This window comes from Maniola jurtina, chromosome 20 (genome assembly GCF_905333055.1).
Source record: "Maniola jurtina chromosome 20, ilManJurt1.1, whole genome shotgun sequence".
Classification (NCBI taxonomy): domain Eukaryota; kingdom Metazoa; phylum Arthropoda; class Insecta; order Lepidoptera; family Nymphalidae; genus Maniola; species Maniola jurtina.
In genome coordinates, this window is record NC_060048.1 from 8,405,331 (window position 1) to 8,425,843 (window position 20,513).

Below are 20,513 nucleotides of genomic sequence, written 5' to 3' on the forward strand. Positions count from 1 at the left end.
TTTGCTTGTTTTATTGTTGAAAACCACTGATAGTCAGAATCCTTACGTCATTTGCATAAATTTATCTAATCAACAAATTAATATAATATATGGGTAGGTAGGTACCTTTAAAATCTGTACGTAAATAAGCGGAATAACCCAGTAGGTTTGGACACTAAGTATAATAATAATCCAGGACTTCGTCTGTGTTGGTCTTAGCTCGCGGGCGTGCTCTGCCTTTTGGAGTGTTTGTTTTTTGTTAAAACTGACTGGGAAGCGCTCTAAAGCGCTTTATACAACAGACGGGGTCCATACTTATATGTAGTCCCTAACTTGTTACAAATAACTACAAACTTGACATTGGCTAATCTTTGCAAAGCCAGACGAGAGACAAAAAAATAATAATCCACCATGCCAAAATATTTATAAATTATAATGAAATAAAATTTTATGATTGAAGGGAAGAGTGGGCAAGATAGACTACCTGTAAGAATGAACTACTTACCTGCACAACTGTTGAAGAGTGAACAAAAATGAGCGTTTTATTTGACCTAATTATTAGGGGTTAGAGTAATTTTGTAAATATTTCTATTAGGTATACATACTAGGTAGGTAGTAAGTAATTATTTTAATCACTCCAGCTATCAAATTTCAACTAGTTAAGTAATTAAACAACAAAAAAAAATTGGTTGTCTGTAAAGTCGGTTTACTGACGATAGTTGTACGTGACAACAAAGGCCGATTGTGCTTCTTTGTCGCTCGTTCCGCGCTCGCGCTTGCACTTCAAGCCTTACAAGGAACGACTCATGCGGCGTTACCTCAGAGCGAGGTAACGCCGCATGAGTCATGTTTTTTCGTGCGTGCAGCCGGCTCTATCGAATTATAAGACGTTGTCACGTCAAAAAAAACCTTTTAATTAAGTAAATATGAACTAGTGAGGTGTGGTAGCAAAGAGAGTAGTAATAAACAGACTTTACTTAAGGAAGGACGTGTGTAATCATTTGGATCCCCTTCCCCCTCGCGGGCACACTATACTAGAAAATATATTCGTTCTTTCAAGCCTTCTAAAAGTCATTGAGCTAATTTAGCTTATAATACTAGTACCTAATACCTAGGTACTTACTAGTATTAAAAATTAAAGTTATAGGTTGCTTGCCGCCAAGGCGTTACCGCGAACCATTTAACTACACTTGCACAAGCACTAAGCAAACCGCGTCCGCACATTAATGTTTAGCGAAAGCCAAATGCCACAGAAAGCAATAATAGCCAAACCACACACGATACTTTTGGTCTTATAACTACCTATCACTGGCGATCAGCGATTTTGCAACTGCATTGATGCTTTTTCATGATTTTTTTTATTAAAAATAGCGAGCAGACGAGCAGGCTGCGTGAGGCGGGTCACCTGATGTTAAGTGATTACCGCCACCCATGAACATTTGCAGCACCAGAGGTAGCGCTGATGCGTTGCCGGCCTTTCAGGAATTTGTTGGTCCGCCGCTTGAATAACCCCATGTTGTGTGTGCTTTAAGTGCGGAAACCAGCCCAGAGAAAGAAGAACCCCATGTTGTAATCTAGTGGGAACACCGTCGATGGAAGTTACTTATAGGGTAATCTAATGAAGACCTAAAATAACTTGTCACCTAGGTATTTAGGTCAGTAGTGTTTAGGTCTATCTATGCCTATTTGGGCTGTTTGTCCGCTGCGCATTGCTTCGCCTCTCTCTACAGTCAGCCCCTCATTACTGAGGATCATGAACACCTCCTTGGCGAGGCTGTGCCCTGATGAGGCTCTTCTATCAGTCCTGTTTTTAGCCATCTGCATAGCATCAGTTTACTTTAGTTATCTGACCACTGTATAAAAGATTTCCTCGTTGCCTTTTATTTGTCTCTTTTTTGCTATTTTCGCTTCTCGCGCTGTAGGAAATTACAGAAGTTTCGTCGGCTCTTTTTACTTGACGGCATGTGTACAGTAGTTACTTAGATAAAATTTCAATCACAGATTCGATCTTCCAAAAAGCGATTAAGATACCAATTATTGCTGATGATAACAGAATCGTAAAAGCGATCAGCTGATACTGAAAAAATCGTAAAAGCCATCAGCTGATGCTAAAAGAATCGGAGAATCGGAGGGATTCAAACGATCAGCTGATGCTAAAAGAATCGAAGAATCGAAAGGATTCAAGAGACCAATTGCTGATGCTAAAATAAAATAAAAGAATCGTGTGTGCAGTGGCCCTAAGAGCTGTGTCCTACACAACAAAACTGCAAATAATGAATAACAATAATTCCTTCACTAGTTAATGCGAACCGTGGTGAAGTGTGCTCTTGAACCACGTAGCTCTGTAAAAATGTCAGCTCTGTGACAGACTTGCTATAATTCATGATGGTGATGTTCTAAAAACCAGAAAGTTAACTAAAGACGCTCAGGTTCAGGAAACAGGTCGAAAACACTAAAAGAATAATATGTTACTAGTGTCAATTAATTTATTATTAGATGCTATTTACTTTAATTATATTTGCTTGTGCTTATTGTATGTTAGGTATATTTTTACGATCAATAAATATTTATTTATTTATTTAATTTATTTATTACCTTACCCATAAAGTTGTACTTGGACTAAAATTGGACTTACTTATCTAGTGTGATCGTTTATCAGTATTGTAAACGGGTCTTCGTGGTGTTTCTCTAATTTAATTTTCGCGCGCAGCTCTACAGTTCAATAATATTGTTAATTTATCATTGTCTCAGAGGGTTGGGGAAGAGAAGAATGTTGATGATTGCTAACTCAAGTTACCTATACGATTATACAATTTAAACTTCGTTCCTTGAAATAGGCACACGAAAGTAGGTAGAGTCAAAAATTATTGTAATAGGAAGAGAATGGAACACATTGTCTATTTATACTATCAAGTTATTAAATTATTATGTTAAAGGTCATTTTCACTCTTTTTATTGCTAGTTTAATATATAATCAAGAGGGATTAAATAAATATAAATTTTTAAAACCTGTTTTTATTTACCTAATATATTTTTATTTGCTACTTAATATTGACAATACTTATAATATTAAATATATAATAACGATGGGGAACTTTATACTACCAGCGACATCTACAAGTATTCTTTAAAATTACATATGGCACATATTAATATGTGATTCTAGATGCATCGGGTAGAATTAATTATAAAATAGCGCCATCTGTGGTCATATAACTTAAACTCAATTTTATCAATAAATTCTAATTACATATTATTATAATATGTAATAGTATTGTAATATAAATAAAATACTAGAATAGTTTATGTAAATGCTTAATAACAAAGAAATACACTTTTAGTTGAATTTCCCTCTTAGAGAGTAGGTTCAAAATTTAAGAGATGAATGATGAGGAAGTATGAATTCATCTGGACTGCATCAGCTTATTGATTTATTTTCTCAATTTAAGATGTAAATATTATTGATTTCTGATCTTTTTGGCTACCTCTTATTATTATTTTTCTAATAATAGATAGACCAAGGGAATGTTCTGCATTTTTTGATATACCTACTTAGCTAGCAAGTTAATCGAGATCTAGGTAAGGTATAGAAGCCTTACGTCGTTTAAAACTTAGATTAGGTAGGTATAGAAGTTTTACTAAACTTAATAATTCTTCTCATTTGTTTCATAGACGGTATTTTACTAGAAGGGTTCTAGGTAACTAGCTACGGCCGAATCCTCTCATTAGACCAGACCAGAGACAAATTATCTAAATATAAAATCTGAGATTTCCCTTACTGAGAATCAAACCTACTCGTAGGATCTACTTACCACTTTTAAGACCACAGCACTCACTATTGCGGCAGAGAGAGATGTCGTCACTTTTAGAAAATTTGGAAACCTAGTTCCTCGGTAACGACTTAACTTATCAGAGAGACACGATGGCTATCTTCAGTATAACAGAACCAAACCTCAATTAATTGAAATTGCTGTAACATTACACTGGAAAAGGCATTACTAGAAAATTGCTTCGTTTGTTTTATTTGTTTTAAGAACAAATTCGCATTAGTTAATGTGCGAAATAAGAGCAGGATGAGGCGGGTAATAGATCTCATGGCCATGGATCACTCCGGGAGGAGGGGTGCTCCATCAATCAGCCCAGAGCGATTACAGTGTGTGTGGTACAAGGTACACGCAGAATGAGGGATTTGATTCTGTACATTTTGTGTCTTTCAGTGACTTTGGTTCAGCCATCTCTATATGAGATAGAGATAAAGTTGAGCTCACAAATAATAATACTGAAAACATATTATGAGTTTGGCCTCATGTAAAATAGTAAGTACTTAGGTACTTACTTACACCGCCCGCCAGGTTTCCTTTGGCCTTAGGTAGGTACAGGCTTTCCTTGCCTTTGCGGTCAAACCAACCCTAGGTACTTACGAAGTATGTGAGGACGGTCAGCCCGATCCAGCTCCATTTTCAGCGTTGGAATTGTATCTGTAGGTTTTTACCTACTTGCTTACTTACTTATTGTTTAGGTATGCTTAATAAATTATTATCATTGTTCTGTAGGTACCTACTTCCAAAATATGGTTAGGGTTTCAGTTACAGTTTCATTAGGCAATTACCAATTTTTTTTTAAATCTTTATTTAAAGAGCTGGGTCGCTTATGCGACTGCATCGCTCTGTATAATAAATACTTAGTTTACATAATTTATATCATATTTCATTCCGTCTTAATTTTACTGCACTTACCTACTTATCTACCTACTTATTATAAAGATCTATTAGATTTTTAATTAGTTTCAAATTCCCTAAAAATATATTTACGCCACCAGTATATCTTAAAATACTATACTTAACAATTAAAATCCTTTACCTCATAGACTCATGAATATAAGGTACCTACCTACTTAGGTAAATTTTGTTATTTGAAAGAGGAGGTGTAGGAAAGTGAAACCAAATATTGAAAGCTGTCTAATTAAGTAAATTGGTGTTCAAAACAAAATAGTAAAATTAATTCTTATGCTACTACTTAATTATTTATCCGTCTGTTTTCTATTAATTTATTCAACATTGTTATCTAATGTTATTTACAAGGAGATTTTATCTAAGTACCTACCTACCTACTTACTATTTATTGTGCACTTAAATTTTATTGTTTCTAAATCTTACGATATACCTAGTTATAAAGTTGCTGTTAAGTGTGACGTACTACTTAGTTTTTTTGTTAGTTTTTCCTACAAGTTAATAAAAAAATAGGTACTTAAGTAAGTAATTAGGTGCATACCTATTTAGCGATTCCCTTTTCAAACAATGCATCTACAAATAAACATAAGGTTTATAGTTTGTTATTTGGACCATCAAACAAACAGTCCAGTGCAATTCGACAAGCGATTGATCTGGCGGGCGTATTAATTGCTCTTGTAGTCTTGTCTGAACCTAACACTTACACTAGGTACCTACCTACCTACTTTTGTTTAGCAGTTCTCTATATTTGCTGTTCGTCATTTACTTATACACTTTCAGTAGGTAGGTAAGTCAATTGTAAGCTTTCTTAGTACTTACGTATTTACAAATTTACTAAATAAATTTCACTTACTTTTAGGTAAGTAGGTATAATTTGGGTTCGATCCTAAAATATTGATTTGAGTGAACATTATAAGTTGAAAACTGGGGGTTTCGATTGAAATTCTTAAATTTTGAATATCTCAGATTTAAGGACTTAACCAAATTCGGATATGGTACATTTCACAAAGCTATCTGCAAATGAGCTCTACTTTTACCCCTTGCAAGGAATGTATCGCATTTTCAGTCACCCTGTAAGTTTATTTACATTTCGTATTAATTATTTCACATTTAGTTTAGGTACATAATTGATTTTTTAAATAATAAATATTCTTACCTATCCAAATGCAACTTTTTTAAAACGGTAGTAGATACGGTGTTAAAAATTTTAATTCTTCTTAATTCTTTAATTTTTCTAAAAAATAAAAGTCTTATTTTTCGTGAGTGTACACTCTTGGCCCAAACTCCCATGCAAACAGGTGACTAAGCGAGTAGGTACCTACCTACCATTAATTAAATATAAGTAACCACCTACTTAACTCCTAACTCAAGAGAAACCCTATAAATTACAACAAACAATATGAAAATAGCTTAATTAACATAACATTCATAACTGATAATACTAACTTACCTACCGTTATTAGGTATGCAGGAAACGATAGGTAACCTATCCTTAATTATTGGTAAGTATGCGACATTCACTTCGATTTCCGCATAACCTCGTTATCATAAACAAACGAAGAAGGCGAGCGCAGTCAATATCGCGTCTCGCTATCAATCACAAATCGATGCCGCGCGAATCAATTGTTTTAATAGCTCGAATAAAAACAATATAACCGTAGCGGGCGGAGCGTATAACAGAAATATCAGTTTGATATCGCGCGGTTTGATTCGCCGTGACGCGAGACGCCTTGGGGCGGAGTCTCCGCAGAGAGGGGGCGCTGCGGTACCGGCTCGCCATACCATTCCGTGCGAGCTACGGTAACGCTCGTATCGTACCGAAAACCGTGCGAACTGCATTGCATGTACCGTGCGTGTGTGAGCGTGTGAACACGTGCCTCTGTGTGGCGTGTTGTCGTCCCCGTGTTTCCAAAACCGCCAAGATTCGGGTGAAGAACCGTGAGCCGGTGCCGGCGTACGCCATGGCCGACGCCGACCGTGACTCGGACCTTGGAGACGATAGCCCTGTGGTAAGTCAAGTTTTGCACGTAACCGTCAACAACGTGGTGTTTTCACATTTGTTTACAGCTATTTGACCACATATACATTACACGCAAAAACCGTCATTTCTCAAAACCTTGTTTCAATTCTTAAATTACTTAGTACAGCTTACAGAGCTCAACGCTATTTTGTAAAGTTAAGATTTTGTAAGGGAAATTAGTTAGGTACCTATGCCATTTACCATAGCAACGGACGCAAGCCGTCGCAACAACATTGCAATCAACTTTTAGTCTCAACTTGGTAATATCCTCAGATGCACCATGACCTGTCAAATCATTTGTGAATGTTACTTAGGTACATAGATAGGCAACTAAGCAATTAACTTAAAATTATAAGATTAAGAATTTATTCTATTTTAGCTTGTGTCTAAAGTCAATACTTACCTAATTTTATAGCAACTGGGTCACAAAGAATGTGATATAATAATTATAGTTATACCTACTTAAATATAAGAATAGCTACTCATTCATAAATTTCGATAAAACATAGTAGGTACCTACCTACCTAAGATAGAGAGATAACCTACCCAATAACTGAATATGCATCCTTATCTTATTTAGGCACCTATACCTGCATTGATAATAAAAAACTCGTTCAAAACAATGACTGTTAGCAAATTGAAGCTACTCTGCTATTGTTATGCTATGTAAAATACCTGTGTAAGCACAGGTAGGTTTCTCCTTCAGGCAGGTAGGCCTGCCTATATTAGAAAAAAACTTTCTACAAAAAAGTTTTAAAGCCTATTTTTGTGTCGCATCGGTCTTGCCGATTCAAACTAGATTTTTGATATTTATATTTAAGATACAATCACACCCACTTATATTTCTACGTATAGGTACACCTATTTTTCAATATTATTGATATTACCTACTGACACCTTCATTCTTATCAGTTTTACGGTGTACGTATTTTTAATGAATCACTACTAAGTACATACCTAAATACTACCTAGGTATTTATTTACTATAGGAAATGTCATTCATTGCTTGTTTTTAAAACTTTATTTAATAATTGTCATATTTGCATAACTAGGTATGTGTTACTTATTAGGTAGGTACCTATTAATCTACCTAAAAACCTAATCTTAAACAAAATTATATCAAAGTTTTATAAAAAGACAACTTACTTTATACTTACTTAGTAGCTGATTTGATTTTATTAATCGCCATGTGGTCCATACGTTCCAAACCTCCCCTCGAAAGTTACAATATTATGGAAAAAATGTGCTGACTTAATAAGAGGAATATTTAAGTTGATAAATGATAGAAAAGTATAAAGTCTATCTATTTTTGGAAATAAAACAAAAAAACTTTAAATGCGGTTAGTTTGCACATGTGTTGCAAGAGATCGCGTCGCGTCGGCGGATTTCAGCAAAAACCAAAATGGCGTCAATGTGATTATTATTAATAACAATTTCGGAGCCGGAGTCATTGAGTTATAGATATGGAGAGGATAACTTTATTGATAACATCAGGCGTCGGAAAGGCACACTCATATAAAAAAAAACCGGACATAAAAAAGCAGGTTTTTTTTCATAGGGCTCCGTACCGTCTTACAGGATTATGCACTTTTTTTAAATGTAAATACATGGTGGTCATTTTTAAATTTGCCAAAAAAAATTGGTCTAATTTTCATTGCTATCTAGTTATAACTTATAACGTTAAAATACCTACACACTGAAAATTTCAACTCTACCTATTACGGGTCATGAGATACAGCCCACTGGTAGACAGACAGATAGACGGACAGACGGACGGACAGCGGAGGCTTAGTTTTGGTACACTGCTTTTATGGAACCGTAAAAAAGAAAGAGAAATGCCTCTGTCTTTTTTAGGGTTAGTATGATAACGATAGTAATTTTAAATCGTAATAATATGTATGTATGTATGATTTCTATGATATAGGTATGTAGATTCAGTTAAAGCAGGATCAGTAGGAAATCATATTTTATTGCTAATCAATTGCGGAAAAGCTGCATCAATCATTGCCACAATTCATTAATCTCAATAAATTGTAGTTTGGCTGAATTTATGGTGTTTGCATGCAACGATGCAATTTAGCTAATAGCGAGAGAGTTTTGGCTAATCAAAGATGGTTGCCTTCAATATACCGTAATCGACACGCTCAGTAATAAAAAGTATGACTGGTCCTCTTATTCACCAGGTTCAATAACATATTTTGAGATCAAAGAAATCAAAATGTGGAATATGGAAATGTTAAAGAAGCGTAAGATTTTCGCTGCTTCGATGGGCAGTGACCCATCATTTCGAATTATTGTAAAAGAAGACTTATCCACATTGTATTACAGTTTAATTTACATTGCTTCGGACGGCAGAGATAGTAGTATATTCTTTCGAATTGCTTTTGTTCAGTTCATGTGGTTGAGACCGTTTTCCTTTTGCAAGACATCGTCACTTCTAGTAAAATGATACCTCTCTGGTTCGGGTTTTATTACGGGATGGTACTTTCCCATCTGCGATGGCTTAGGAACCTGGCATTGTTTATTTATTGGAATTCTTTACTTGTGAATGAATAATGTAAAAATGTTTTTTTTTGGCTTTTGTTGAAACACTAATCGGTAAATGACTTTATGCCTTTTCCCAGAATTGTTTGATAAGTATCTAATATTATCGACCTGTCTATTTTTATTATTCATCGGTAAGATCTTTGCAGGTAGGTACCTATTCTGTTATACTTACTGTAGGTTCAGAGTTCAGACCTAATCAGTAAGGTCCTTGATGGGTCTTTGTCGTAAAAAATGTGCATTGCAAAGGCCCGGTACTTAAGTACCTACCTAGGCACTAAGCGAGAGTGGGGTGTCCTCCAGCAAGATGGACCGATGCTGGCGATAATACTCTTACTTATAAAGCTCATCATCTCCGCTCCACTCCGCTTATCGATGTATCGATGCTTTACCTGCATCAAAGTTGCTTGTGAATTTTTCAGTCGTGCTGGATCATTAAGGTCCGACCTTAAGGCCTAGTTTGGACACAACGAAATCAACGCGTATGTAAACCGCACTGACCGATCGCGAGGATCGGAGGAGGGATAAATACCTAGCGACCACCCATGGCTTCGGCCTTCGCAGAGTGAAAATATAAATCCTCTTTATTTCGTGTCCCGTGGGAATTTTGAAAAATTCGACCTTATTCCTTGTCTGCATTATAAAGGGAAATTTCACCTTTCTAAGTCCAAGAGTTTGGCCTGGGCGTTGATTGACTCATGTCAGGAATTTTCTTTCCATAAGTTTAAGTAGGTACCTATTTAGATTTCGATTATGCAGAGTTTTTATATATGTATGTAAGTATTTCTGTCCTCTTGGATTGTAAATCGAGGTAAATCATCGAGGCGAAAAGAGGTGTAGGTATATCAACTCGCATCTCTTTTAATTAATGCTCACCACGCTTGAATAAGGACATTTACAGCAATTCCGCGGTTTGCATCCGCGCGTAAGTACTCCGCATGTCTGAACTAGCCTTGAGGACGTTTTCAGCGGTGCATAATGAATAATAATAAGTACTTAGATACTTGTTTGTATTGTTCAAGTCCAGTCTAGGAATTCTTAATGAGATCAAGAAGCCAGTTAACTTTATAAGTCTGAGTTGTATGCTCCTATTTAATTATTCTCAATCCCGCTTGAATTGAGGCAAGCCAGTGTACCTATTAGGTAGGTAACAACCTTTCTAGTATTTACTTATCCGTACTTAATCGGAAGCCTTTTGTTATTCATTTAAATAGATCTATCTACGTTTTCTTTTATCACTTCTCTATGGCTTCTTTGCAGTTTAAATTGGTAGGTATTATAATATTCAAACTTTACTTTTTGTGTTAGTGTTTCATGATGGGCGGCCGCTATTACATAGAAAACCCTCATCCAAATAGGTAAAATGAAACGACTGAGTTCCAAAACCACTATAACGAGCCAGCGGGTGCTAAACCTTCGTTATTTTATAAGAGCTGAATGACGCTACGAAACCCCCCATCTCATTCCCCGGTTACCATTTTAACCTTCGCGTACGTTTTAACAATATGTAGTCCGTGTCACTAGCGTGTTGTCTTCACTTTTTACAAGTGTAATATAACACCCCCGACAAGTGAAGGTTACAGTAACTAGAAAAGAGCTGATAACTTTCAAACGGCTGAACCGATTTTCTTGGATTATAGCTAAGAACACTCTCGATCAAGCCACATTTCAAACAAAAAAAACTAAATTAAAATCGGTTCATTCGTTTAGGCGCTACGATGCCACAGACAGATACACACGTCAAACTTATAACACCCCTCTTTTTGGGTCGGGGGTTAAAAATACTTAAATAGGTACTTCAATGAGTATTTTAAGTTACCTCCAAATAGGTAATTTACCTATCTGGAGTTTTATAATAGGTAGTATCTTTGGTATGTAACAAGTAAATAATTTAAAAAAAAAATTAGTAGGTAGCCGAAATTACCAAACACTTCTCACTCATAGAATTTATTAAATAGGTAAGTATCAAATTAGAAGAATTTATTTACTTATCTCAATGTGAAAGGCAAGTATCATAAAACAGACAATCAGGTGTGATTAGGCATAGACTTTCAAGTACCTACTTACCAAATACTTAGCTGTGAAATTCGCAAACTAACATATTCTCGAAATAAATTCTAAGTTTAATGATCTAACGGAAGTGAATGTGACGACTTCATTATAATTTAACCCATTGAGTTAGTTTATGGAGCAACGAACCTTATACATTAGGCGTCAAAAAATCGCGCCAGTCGCAATTGCAAGCTTTTAAATAATAAACATTTTATTGTACACCCGAGTTTTTCTAAAGACTTTTAGGGTGCGTTTGCTCTGAAGAGTCGTGTTTAGTCAGCTTTAAGCTTGGAATCTTTGTGATTTTTGTGAATGACGCGCTTTTGTGACACCTTGGTTTGCTGTTGCATGATCTAACTTAATAGGTTAAGTTATAATCATAGATATGTGTTATAATGAAGTCGTTCATTCACTTATCATGTTATCTGAGAGACAAAAAATTGACTAATCAAATACACAGGTTTCCACTCCGCTTTGGTGAATTTCAATAATTTGAATAATATGTTTTCAATTTAAGCTCATATAAGCTTTTACGAACACTTATATATAAAATTACAAGATGAAAAAAAAATACAATGAAAGTCATTATGAAATAACAATTTCAAAGCGTGGATGATAAAGCAAGCGAGTATTTAGCGGGAAATCGCTGTTCTAGAAACACGACAAATCTATGGCTTTACCTGTATTTAAGACATCGTTAGCAGGTTATTTCGGTCAAAAGTCTAGACACACATAGTGTTTGTTTGAGTCAATCATTCCAGCGACGATGGCGACATCTCACGGGAGGCAAGGCACGAATGAATTATTATCCCCTCTCAGTTAGGGGTCGCAAATTAATTAATCAAACCTAGCTGTTACTCATTAACTTTAAGCTTCATTTAAACTCCAAAACAATGACAATTTAGATTTTAGTGAATGACAAAGCACGGCTGTTGAATTTGTAAAATGTACATCAATTAGGTGAGTATTTTGCGGGACATTGCTGCTCTAGTAACAGGACATCTCTATGGTTTTAGCAGTTTATTTCGGTCCGAAGTCTAGGCATCTATAGGTACCTACTTACAGTTTTTGTTAGAATCAATCATCTCAGTGAAGATGGCGACATCTCATGGGTCATGGGAGGCATGGCGCGGACGATTTTATCCCCTCTCAGATGGGGCTGCAAATTAATTAGGCGAGTATTTTGCGGGATATTGCTGCTCCAGTACCTAATATATCTCTAAGACATCTTACCTGTATAAGACATCGTTAGCAGGTTATTTCGGTCAAAAGTCTAGACACACATAGCGTTTGTTTGAGTCAATCATCCTAGCGACGATGGCGACATCTCACGGGAGGCAAGGCACGGACGATTTATTATCCCCTCTCAGATAGAGCCGCAAATTAATTAATCAAACCTAGCTGTCACTCACTAAAGTTAGCTCCAGAGAGAAGCTCGGGCTTCCTTTTCCTGTCGACGCCCGCGCGACGTTTCATTAATTGAAATAATTGGCGACTCTCTCGAATTATTTTTTGCTTGCTGACAACACTTTTCGACACGTGGTGGCCGCTATTTAAAATCGGATCTCTGATTCTACGAAAAAATATATATACTCGACATAATATTTTTACATAAATAGTATCAACCTGTCTCTCGAAACGCAATAGACGTAGCGCGTCAGAGTTACTTCTATCTATATATACAATAAAAAATTGTAGAAAAGTGGTGTCTGTACAATGGAAATATATAAAAAAAAAGTAGCAGGGGTTGTTATTATATCGATGCCGAACCCGAAATTGTAATTAATTTTTTTTTGTCTGTTTGTCTGTGTGTTTGTGCACGCTAATATCAGAAACGGCTTATTCGATTTAGATACGGTTTTCACTAATATATTGTAGTAAGCTTCACTTAACATTTAGTGTTTATTTCATCTCAATCGGTTCATAAATAAAAAAGTTATGTCAATTTAAAGAATCACGGCGAACATTATGCTGCCCGAAAAGTCACTATTCCACGCGAACGAAGTCGCGGGCACAGCTAGTCTCTTAATAAGATTATAGATAGGTTGATGCTCCAATAATTCAAGCTCTTTGTCCAGTACCTAGGTAGGTAGGTATTTTACCGACTTTTTAAACCGAGGATCTGTCTAAGTTGGATGAGTTAAGTTTTGTTTGGATATTCATTTAATAGGTGGGAGCCAGGAGGGTAGAGTATTCTGTAAATAATAATTAATAATGACCTGATCAAATTAGTATTTACTTACCTACTACAAACTTAAGCTAATTACTTAAATCAGGTGATGAATAGCTTCACAAATTGGTTAGATGTAGGACATAATGAGTATTTATAGGCCTATGGACATAATAATATTATTATGTAATATATTCCGACGAGTTGGGTATTTTTAAAAGAATCAAGAACTGTTTTCTTCTATCTGGTTATATCTCTAAAAAAATATAAAAAACTTAAAATTCCTAATTTAAAAATTCCTTCGAATGTTCTTGAGGTAAATGCTCCTATGATCGTACTTTTCCATAATATTTCTTTTAGTCGTTCCTCATTAGCCATATTGAGTTTTTTTTTAATTTAGCAAAAAAATGTGACATATCAGAGTTACTTTAGCTTACAATGAAATCAAAAGATTTTTCCTATGCTATATCAGGCTGTTATTTGTCGAAGCTTACAAAATTACTTACAAGGGTTAGGTATATTTTTAGGTAAATCATGTTGCTTGTAGGTAAATCTACCTACACCTACTCCTTCATTTCCAATACTTCACAGTTGTAGTCTATTAAACCTCGAAAGGGGTTTCCAAGGTTTAATTTTTTCCCTAAATGGAGCAAAAAATGCACCACATCACAGTTAAAGCTTACAAGTTACAATGGCTGTGACGTGTGGTGTCAAACATTATGGCAGGTGATTGTGTTGCTACCTGGTCGCGTGCCCATTCTGCCCGCACGCACCTTAACTACCGTATTTTGCGTCAGCCATTGCATAAAAAGAAGGTATTTTAGAAGAAAAAACCCGGCCAAGTGCGAGCCAGACTCGCGCACCGAGGATTCCGTACTCGGGTATTTTTTCAGACATTTTGCACGATAAATCAAAAACTATTAGGTATGCATAAAAATAAATAAAAATATCTGTTTTAGAATGTACAGGCAAATCCCTTTCATAAATTATGATACCCCACGTGGTATAGTTATCTTAGTTTGAAAATTGAAACACATTTTTTTAGATGCAACCAAAAAATCACTGGATGTTTTACTTTACTTGTGCTATAAGAGCTACTTATACTTTCCAAATTTCATGATTATAGGTCAAGGAGAAGTGCCCTATAGGTTTTCTTGACAGATATGACAGACATGACAGACTGACAGACGGAAAGACAGATAGACAGACAGACAGACAGACAACAAAGTGATCCTATAAGGGTTCCGTTTTTCTTTTTGAGGTACGGAACTCTAAAAAATCCTAATATGACCTTTATGGAGCAGCAATTCCTGATACTTAGTAGTTACCTACCTGCTAGTAACTAGTTAGTTACAGGAATCGAATCCATGTTTACTACATTTAGATATTGAATTAAAACTTAAATCTAGTCGCGGGCTATCTTTGTCTTACTGGAGAAAAGCAAGCGAGACAAGCGGTTTGGATTACAATATGGTTGTTCATCCATAACCTAACTAACTTACTACTAACTTTCAGATACTGTAGTTTGTTGTATTTTTTATTCAATAAGAGATTTAGGTAGTAAGTACAATATTTTTTTTTCTAAAATGCGTGAATGTGTTCTTGATGAAAGATTACCTACTGAAGAAGTTTTATTCTACGATTTCAGAATACCCATAACTATAATCATTAAAATGATGGGGTTTTTTATTGCACAAGATTGTCACGCGTCATCCTTTTTTTCCTATCATCCGATTCGATATAAAAATCTCCTTTGTTGAACTATTGATTTGCATACAAATAAAATGGCTGACTCGACAAAGGCACCTTTGTCACCAATCTTTACATTGGAGTCGAGCATGATGGTTTATCTCTTATTTATATGCAATATAATATCTGTCGTAAATAATCATATCGACATACAATATTTATAAAGGAAAGGTTGCGTGGGTTATTACGGCCTACCGTCACACCGACGTGTATCGTGACGTCAAATAGAGTCTAGTCTCTATTGTCTGTTATAATCAGTTGTCCAATTTATTTTTTGATGATGCCCGCAGGCCACGACTTTATCCATGTCATTTCAACTTTTAGATTTTCGGGACAAAATATACTTAGCCTATATCTGTCCACAGGATGCAAGGTATCTCTTAAAATAAATTAAACGAATGGGCCATGAAAAGCTAGCAAACCGACAACCAGACACACTTTCGCATTTAAGTAAGATTCGTATGGACTTACTGCAAAATGAATCCAGGTAGGTACTAAATATTTTCGATCTTAATCACAGAGTTAGGTATACAGAAGTATATATAAGTAAGTATTATAAGTTTTCAGGAAGTAAATACATTATAGTTAGATGGAAAAACTATACTTTTTAATAACACACTTGAAAACAAATGTAATTGCAAAATGAATCAAGCATTATCATAAAAATAACACCCAGAATATTATGTTTATTTAAAACTAGCTGATGCCCGCGACTTCGTTTGCGTGGATGAAGGTTTTTTAAATTTCCCGTGGGAACTCTAAAGGAGGATAAAAAGTAGCCTATGTGCTAATCCAGGGTATAATCTATCTCCATTCTAAATTCCAGCCCAATCCGTTCAGTAGTTTTTGCGTGAAGGAGTAACAAACATACACACACACACACACACACACACATACAAACTTTCTCCTTTATAATATTAGTGTGATATTATGTTTTTTGAAATGTAAATAATAATAAATATCGATGTGATCACGTTCAACAAACATGATAACGACACGGTGTGTAAGATGGCGACCTTTGAAACTTATTATATCTCACAATGGCAGCGCAATATTCTATTAATAAAATCTTGAATAAATCCTGTCTATCTGATGATCTTATGAAGATAGTTTATTCGCATCTAATTTGATTTGAACGTGCATGATGAATATATCAACAAAATACCATAATATTATGTTAGTAAGTAGGTAGGTATAATCCGCTTTAACCCAGTTTCATCGACTCACACACAATAAGTACTTTTATTTATTTGCGAGCTTGGATGGCTGGAGTGAAGACTTGGGCGGAGAGGGGCAACGCACGCACAACAGACGGAAACGTTTAAGTGCGGAAACCAGCCCAGAGAGAAGAAAGAAAGAAAGAAGTACTTTTATAACTAAGCGAGTGATTTTCCGATGCTGCAACGCGTTTAGGCGACTTTTGAGCATGGTATGCCAAAGCCTCAGTAAGGGCCATAGCAAACACGATGCTTTTCGCGTCGATATGCGGCGATTTAGTTGTGTTTCAGATGCTTCATTCCCCATTTGTATGCTCCACTCAGCACACGTATACAATCTCCAGTCGCAGCCATCAAATCGATTTTCGGAAGCTCGTTGCCGCAACCGAATGCTTAATCACGCGATTTTAATATAGCGATCAAAAGCAGCGGCCGCCCCAAAACGCAATGCATCATCGAAACGAAAAAAATTTGCGCAAAGCCGCGAGCAAAAGCTTGTATCAAAATGTAAACCCGTAGCAATTTTTGACAATGTTCGCTGATGACTTTTTTCTAGAACTATTTTAATTCATACAATTTCGATATTAAGTGCGATTAATTGAATATTGAATGTATTACTTTGACAATCGATAATAAACTTTAATCAATTCCAATAAAGTTCGTATTTCAATCAGAAAATTTTATTGAGTCGTAACGTTATGGTTTTAAACAAGACAGTTTGCGGGTACCCGCATTATAAAAGGAACAAATTATTTTATAGGAAAGTACCTATTTCCTATTGCTTAATATCGCATTCCTATTAATAGTGTTAATTGGAACTGATGTTGGTTAACGGATAACGGTTTTATTTTAACTAGGTACATAATATTATTATTTCTTTTAATTTTAATGAATGACGATCGATTTCGTTCATTATTGATTAACAGCCACTTTATAGCAAACACAAGGGAAATAACTGAACTACCTACAAGTTCGACAAGTCGAGATGAATTCGAAATATGTACCGTACCTGTCATGCATTTGGTGGATTTACCCTAGGTACATTTGCAGATTAATCAATTGACCAAAATTAGCCGTTCGTTTTCTATTAGGTAAATAATATGTTGTGCATAAGATTTCATTTTTTTTTTCAAACTAACGTGTGATTGCTACTTCGACTGCATGGATTTAGTTTTTTTATAAGTTAATCCCGAAGGAAGCAGAAGAAGGAAGAAGCCTAGGTCACTATTTGCATAGTTTACAGCTGCCTGCTAAGTTTAGACGGACAGACAGACATGCTTAGATGGCACTTACCTATGTATATATTTCTTTTTCCTAGATAATACTTACAAGCGTCATGCAAGCCCTGGATTCTGCCTATGATTTGTTAATTGTACTCCGGCACTATTTGCATGGCCATAATGAATGGACCACGTGTATAAATAATAAGGCGGCAACTTTGTTCGTGATAGTTTTATTCAAATCCGCCGCGAAAGCCTTGCATCGCATGTGGTTAGGTGCTTTCTAGAAAGTCGCAGGCATTTTCTTTTGTGGCTAATTTATGGCATGTATTAGATGTTTGTTCATTTTAAATTGGTATTCAATATTTCCGTATGCCTCTAAGTCTAACCTACATTGGAAAATGGGTGAAATTAACTCTAAGGTCTGTGCCTAAACCATTGTTGAGATTGAGACAAGAACCAAATGTGAGATTTGGCAGCTAGCCGAAACCACTGTACCTATACCTTCTCATCTGCCGAAGTTACGCGTTAAATTCGTCATAATCGTTGGTTTTAATTTATCAATGGTCATGTCACTCATTTCATACCATTTCATACAATCGTAGTTCCAATTTCATTTGAATATTAAGCAACCATAGTCCATGAAATTTTGCAGACATATTCTAGAAACTAATATCTATGTTTTACAAATCGTACACGCATACAGTTGGAATCAGTAAAACGACCTCTGAGCTTGATGCTGACCAGTAGCTGACTTATCGATTTATGTGGTGGTACAGCATAAGCCATGACAACAGAAGCGAAGCTCTTTGTGTGGGTCCAGGCCTTTATCGTGACGTAGCCATTAGTAAAACGCGCTAATGATCGCTTTACATCGCTTTATAGTTGGCTGTTGCCCGCAGAACAATAAAGTGGATATAGGTTTTTTAAAAATCCCGTGGGAACTCATTGATTTCCGGGATAAAAAGTAGCCTATGTGTTAATCTAGGGTATAATCTATCTCCATTCTCAGTCAAATCTGTCCAGTAGTTTTGGCGTGAAAGAGACATACTGGCCCCTATAATACGGGCTGTCTTAGGGTGAGATAGAGCGCGCTCTGCCTTTGCTTAGACTTTGCTTAAAACGAGACAGAGCTATATCTCTCACATAAATCTGTCTCGTTTTAACTCAATCTTAAGTCAGAGCAAAGTCAAAGTGCGCTTTATAGATTCCAGCCTAAGTATAGCGGCCAGGACTCCATGAAACGCATGCTTACTTACTTTTTGATAAATAAATTTTCATTTCAATATACTTTTCATACACACACATACACACAAACTTTCGCCTTTATAATATTAGTGTAATTTTCAATTAAAAAGAAAAGCTACAGATATAAAATAATGAATCAATAGGTAATAGCAAACAATGAGTTATGTAAAATGATACTGGGTATCACGGCGCGCACTGCAGGGTCTTCGCGAAGTCATACGAACATTATAATCGCGTTCCGATATGATCGGTGCACTGTCCAGTGTCCTTAATTAAAATGTGACGCGTCTTACACTGCAACTCGGTTCCTATTCTGAATTTCATGCGACGTGTAAAGTAACTACAAGTGTAAATTATAACACCCCGACCAGTGAAGCTTACAGTAACTAGAAAAGAGCTGATAACTTTCAAACGGCTTTTTTTGGATTATAGCTAAGAAAACTATCGATCAAGCCACATTTCAAACAAAAAAAACTAAATTAAAATCGGTTCATTAGTTTAGGAGCTACGGTGCCACAGACAGATACACAGAGACACACGTCAAACTCATAACACCCCTCTTTTTGGGTCGGGGGTTAAAAATCGGTAGACATGCACTGCTGGACGTTGAGAATGTTAAGGTCTCATTCGCACGAGAGTTTTTTAACGTCCGTTGAAAAAGAGTTCAAATAGAACAAATGCATTCCCAAGTATCTGTTCACAAGTCAACGCTTTTTTAACGCGCACTTTGTATTTTCAGCGCAACGCCGGGTTTTAAAGCAACTCTTCTTAACGCTCGTGCGAAATGTATAGGTAGGTAAACATATAAATGATAAATAGCCTGTTACACTAATTCTCGATAAAGTAACTTTCTAATAGTGAAAGAATTATTAAAATCGTTTCAGTAGTTTCAATGTTGATTGATTACAAATAAGAAGATCTTTAAGCCTCTTCATAATAATATTAAGTATAGTAATTAAGTACCTACGAGTAGTTGGAAAGTATACGGAAGTCATTTATGGGAATAAAACTTGCAACGCGCAACTTAAAAAAGCGTTGACGTGTGAACAGATATGTACTTGGGAATGCATTTGTTCTATTTGAACGCTTTTTTAACGGACGTTAAAAAAGCTCTCCTGCGAATGAGGCCTTAGTGAATACATGGCCTTATCTATACTAATATTATAAAGAGGTGAAGCTTTTAAGTTTGTGTGTAGGGAGTAATCTCTGGAACTACTGAACCAATTTTGATAATTCTTTCACCAATAGAAAGCTATATTATTTTTGAGTAATATAGGCTATATTTTTTTTGTATAAATTTAGATATATCTAGGACAATTGTAATAAGGCTACCTGTGTGAAGCCGGGGCGGGTCGCTACTTCGGTTATAAGCTTAACAGGGCTCTCTCCGTCACTCGTTTCATACAATCGTAGTTCCAATTTCATTTGAATATTAAGCAACCAAAGTCCATGAAATTTTGCAGACATATTCTAGAAACTAATATCTGTGTCTGTGGTGTTTTAGATTTTTCTAAAAATATGTAGTTTTAAAATTACAGGGGCTCAAAGATTTGTATGAAAATTTTTAAGACCGCGTAACTTTGA

The 20,513-nt window shown here is 35.7% G+C and overlaps 1 protein-coding gene across 2 annotated transcripts in view; it reads left to right on the top strand.

Annotated features, from left to right (window-relative positions):
* Window positions 1–6,540: 6,540 nt before the first annotated feature.
* The window catches only part of LOC123875960 (protein dead ringer), a 172,796-nt gene continuing 158,823 nt past the window's right edge, over window positions 6,541–20,513 (top strand). Inside the window, exon 1 of one of the 2 annotated variants that reach the window (XM_045922090.1) lies at window positions 6,541–6,718. In XM_045922090.1, the coding sequence (XP_045778046.1) occupies window positions 6,671–6,718 (48 nt within the window). In that variant the 5' untranslated portion in view covers window positions 6,541–6,670. The remainder of the gene's footprint in view (window positions 6,719–20,513) is intronic. The other variant, XM_045922089.1, reaches the window with a different exon arrangement.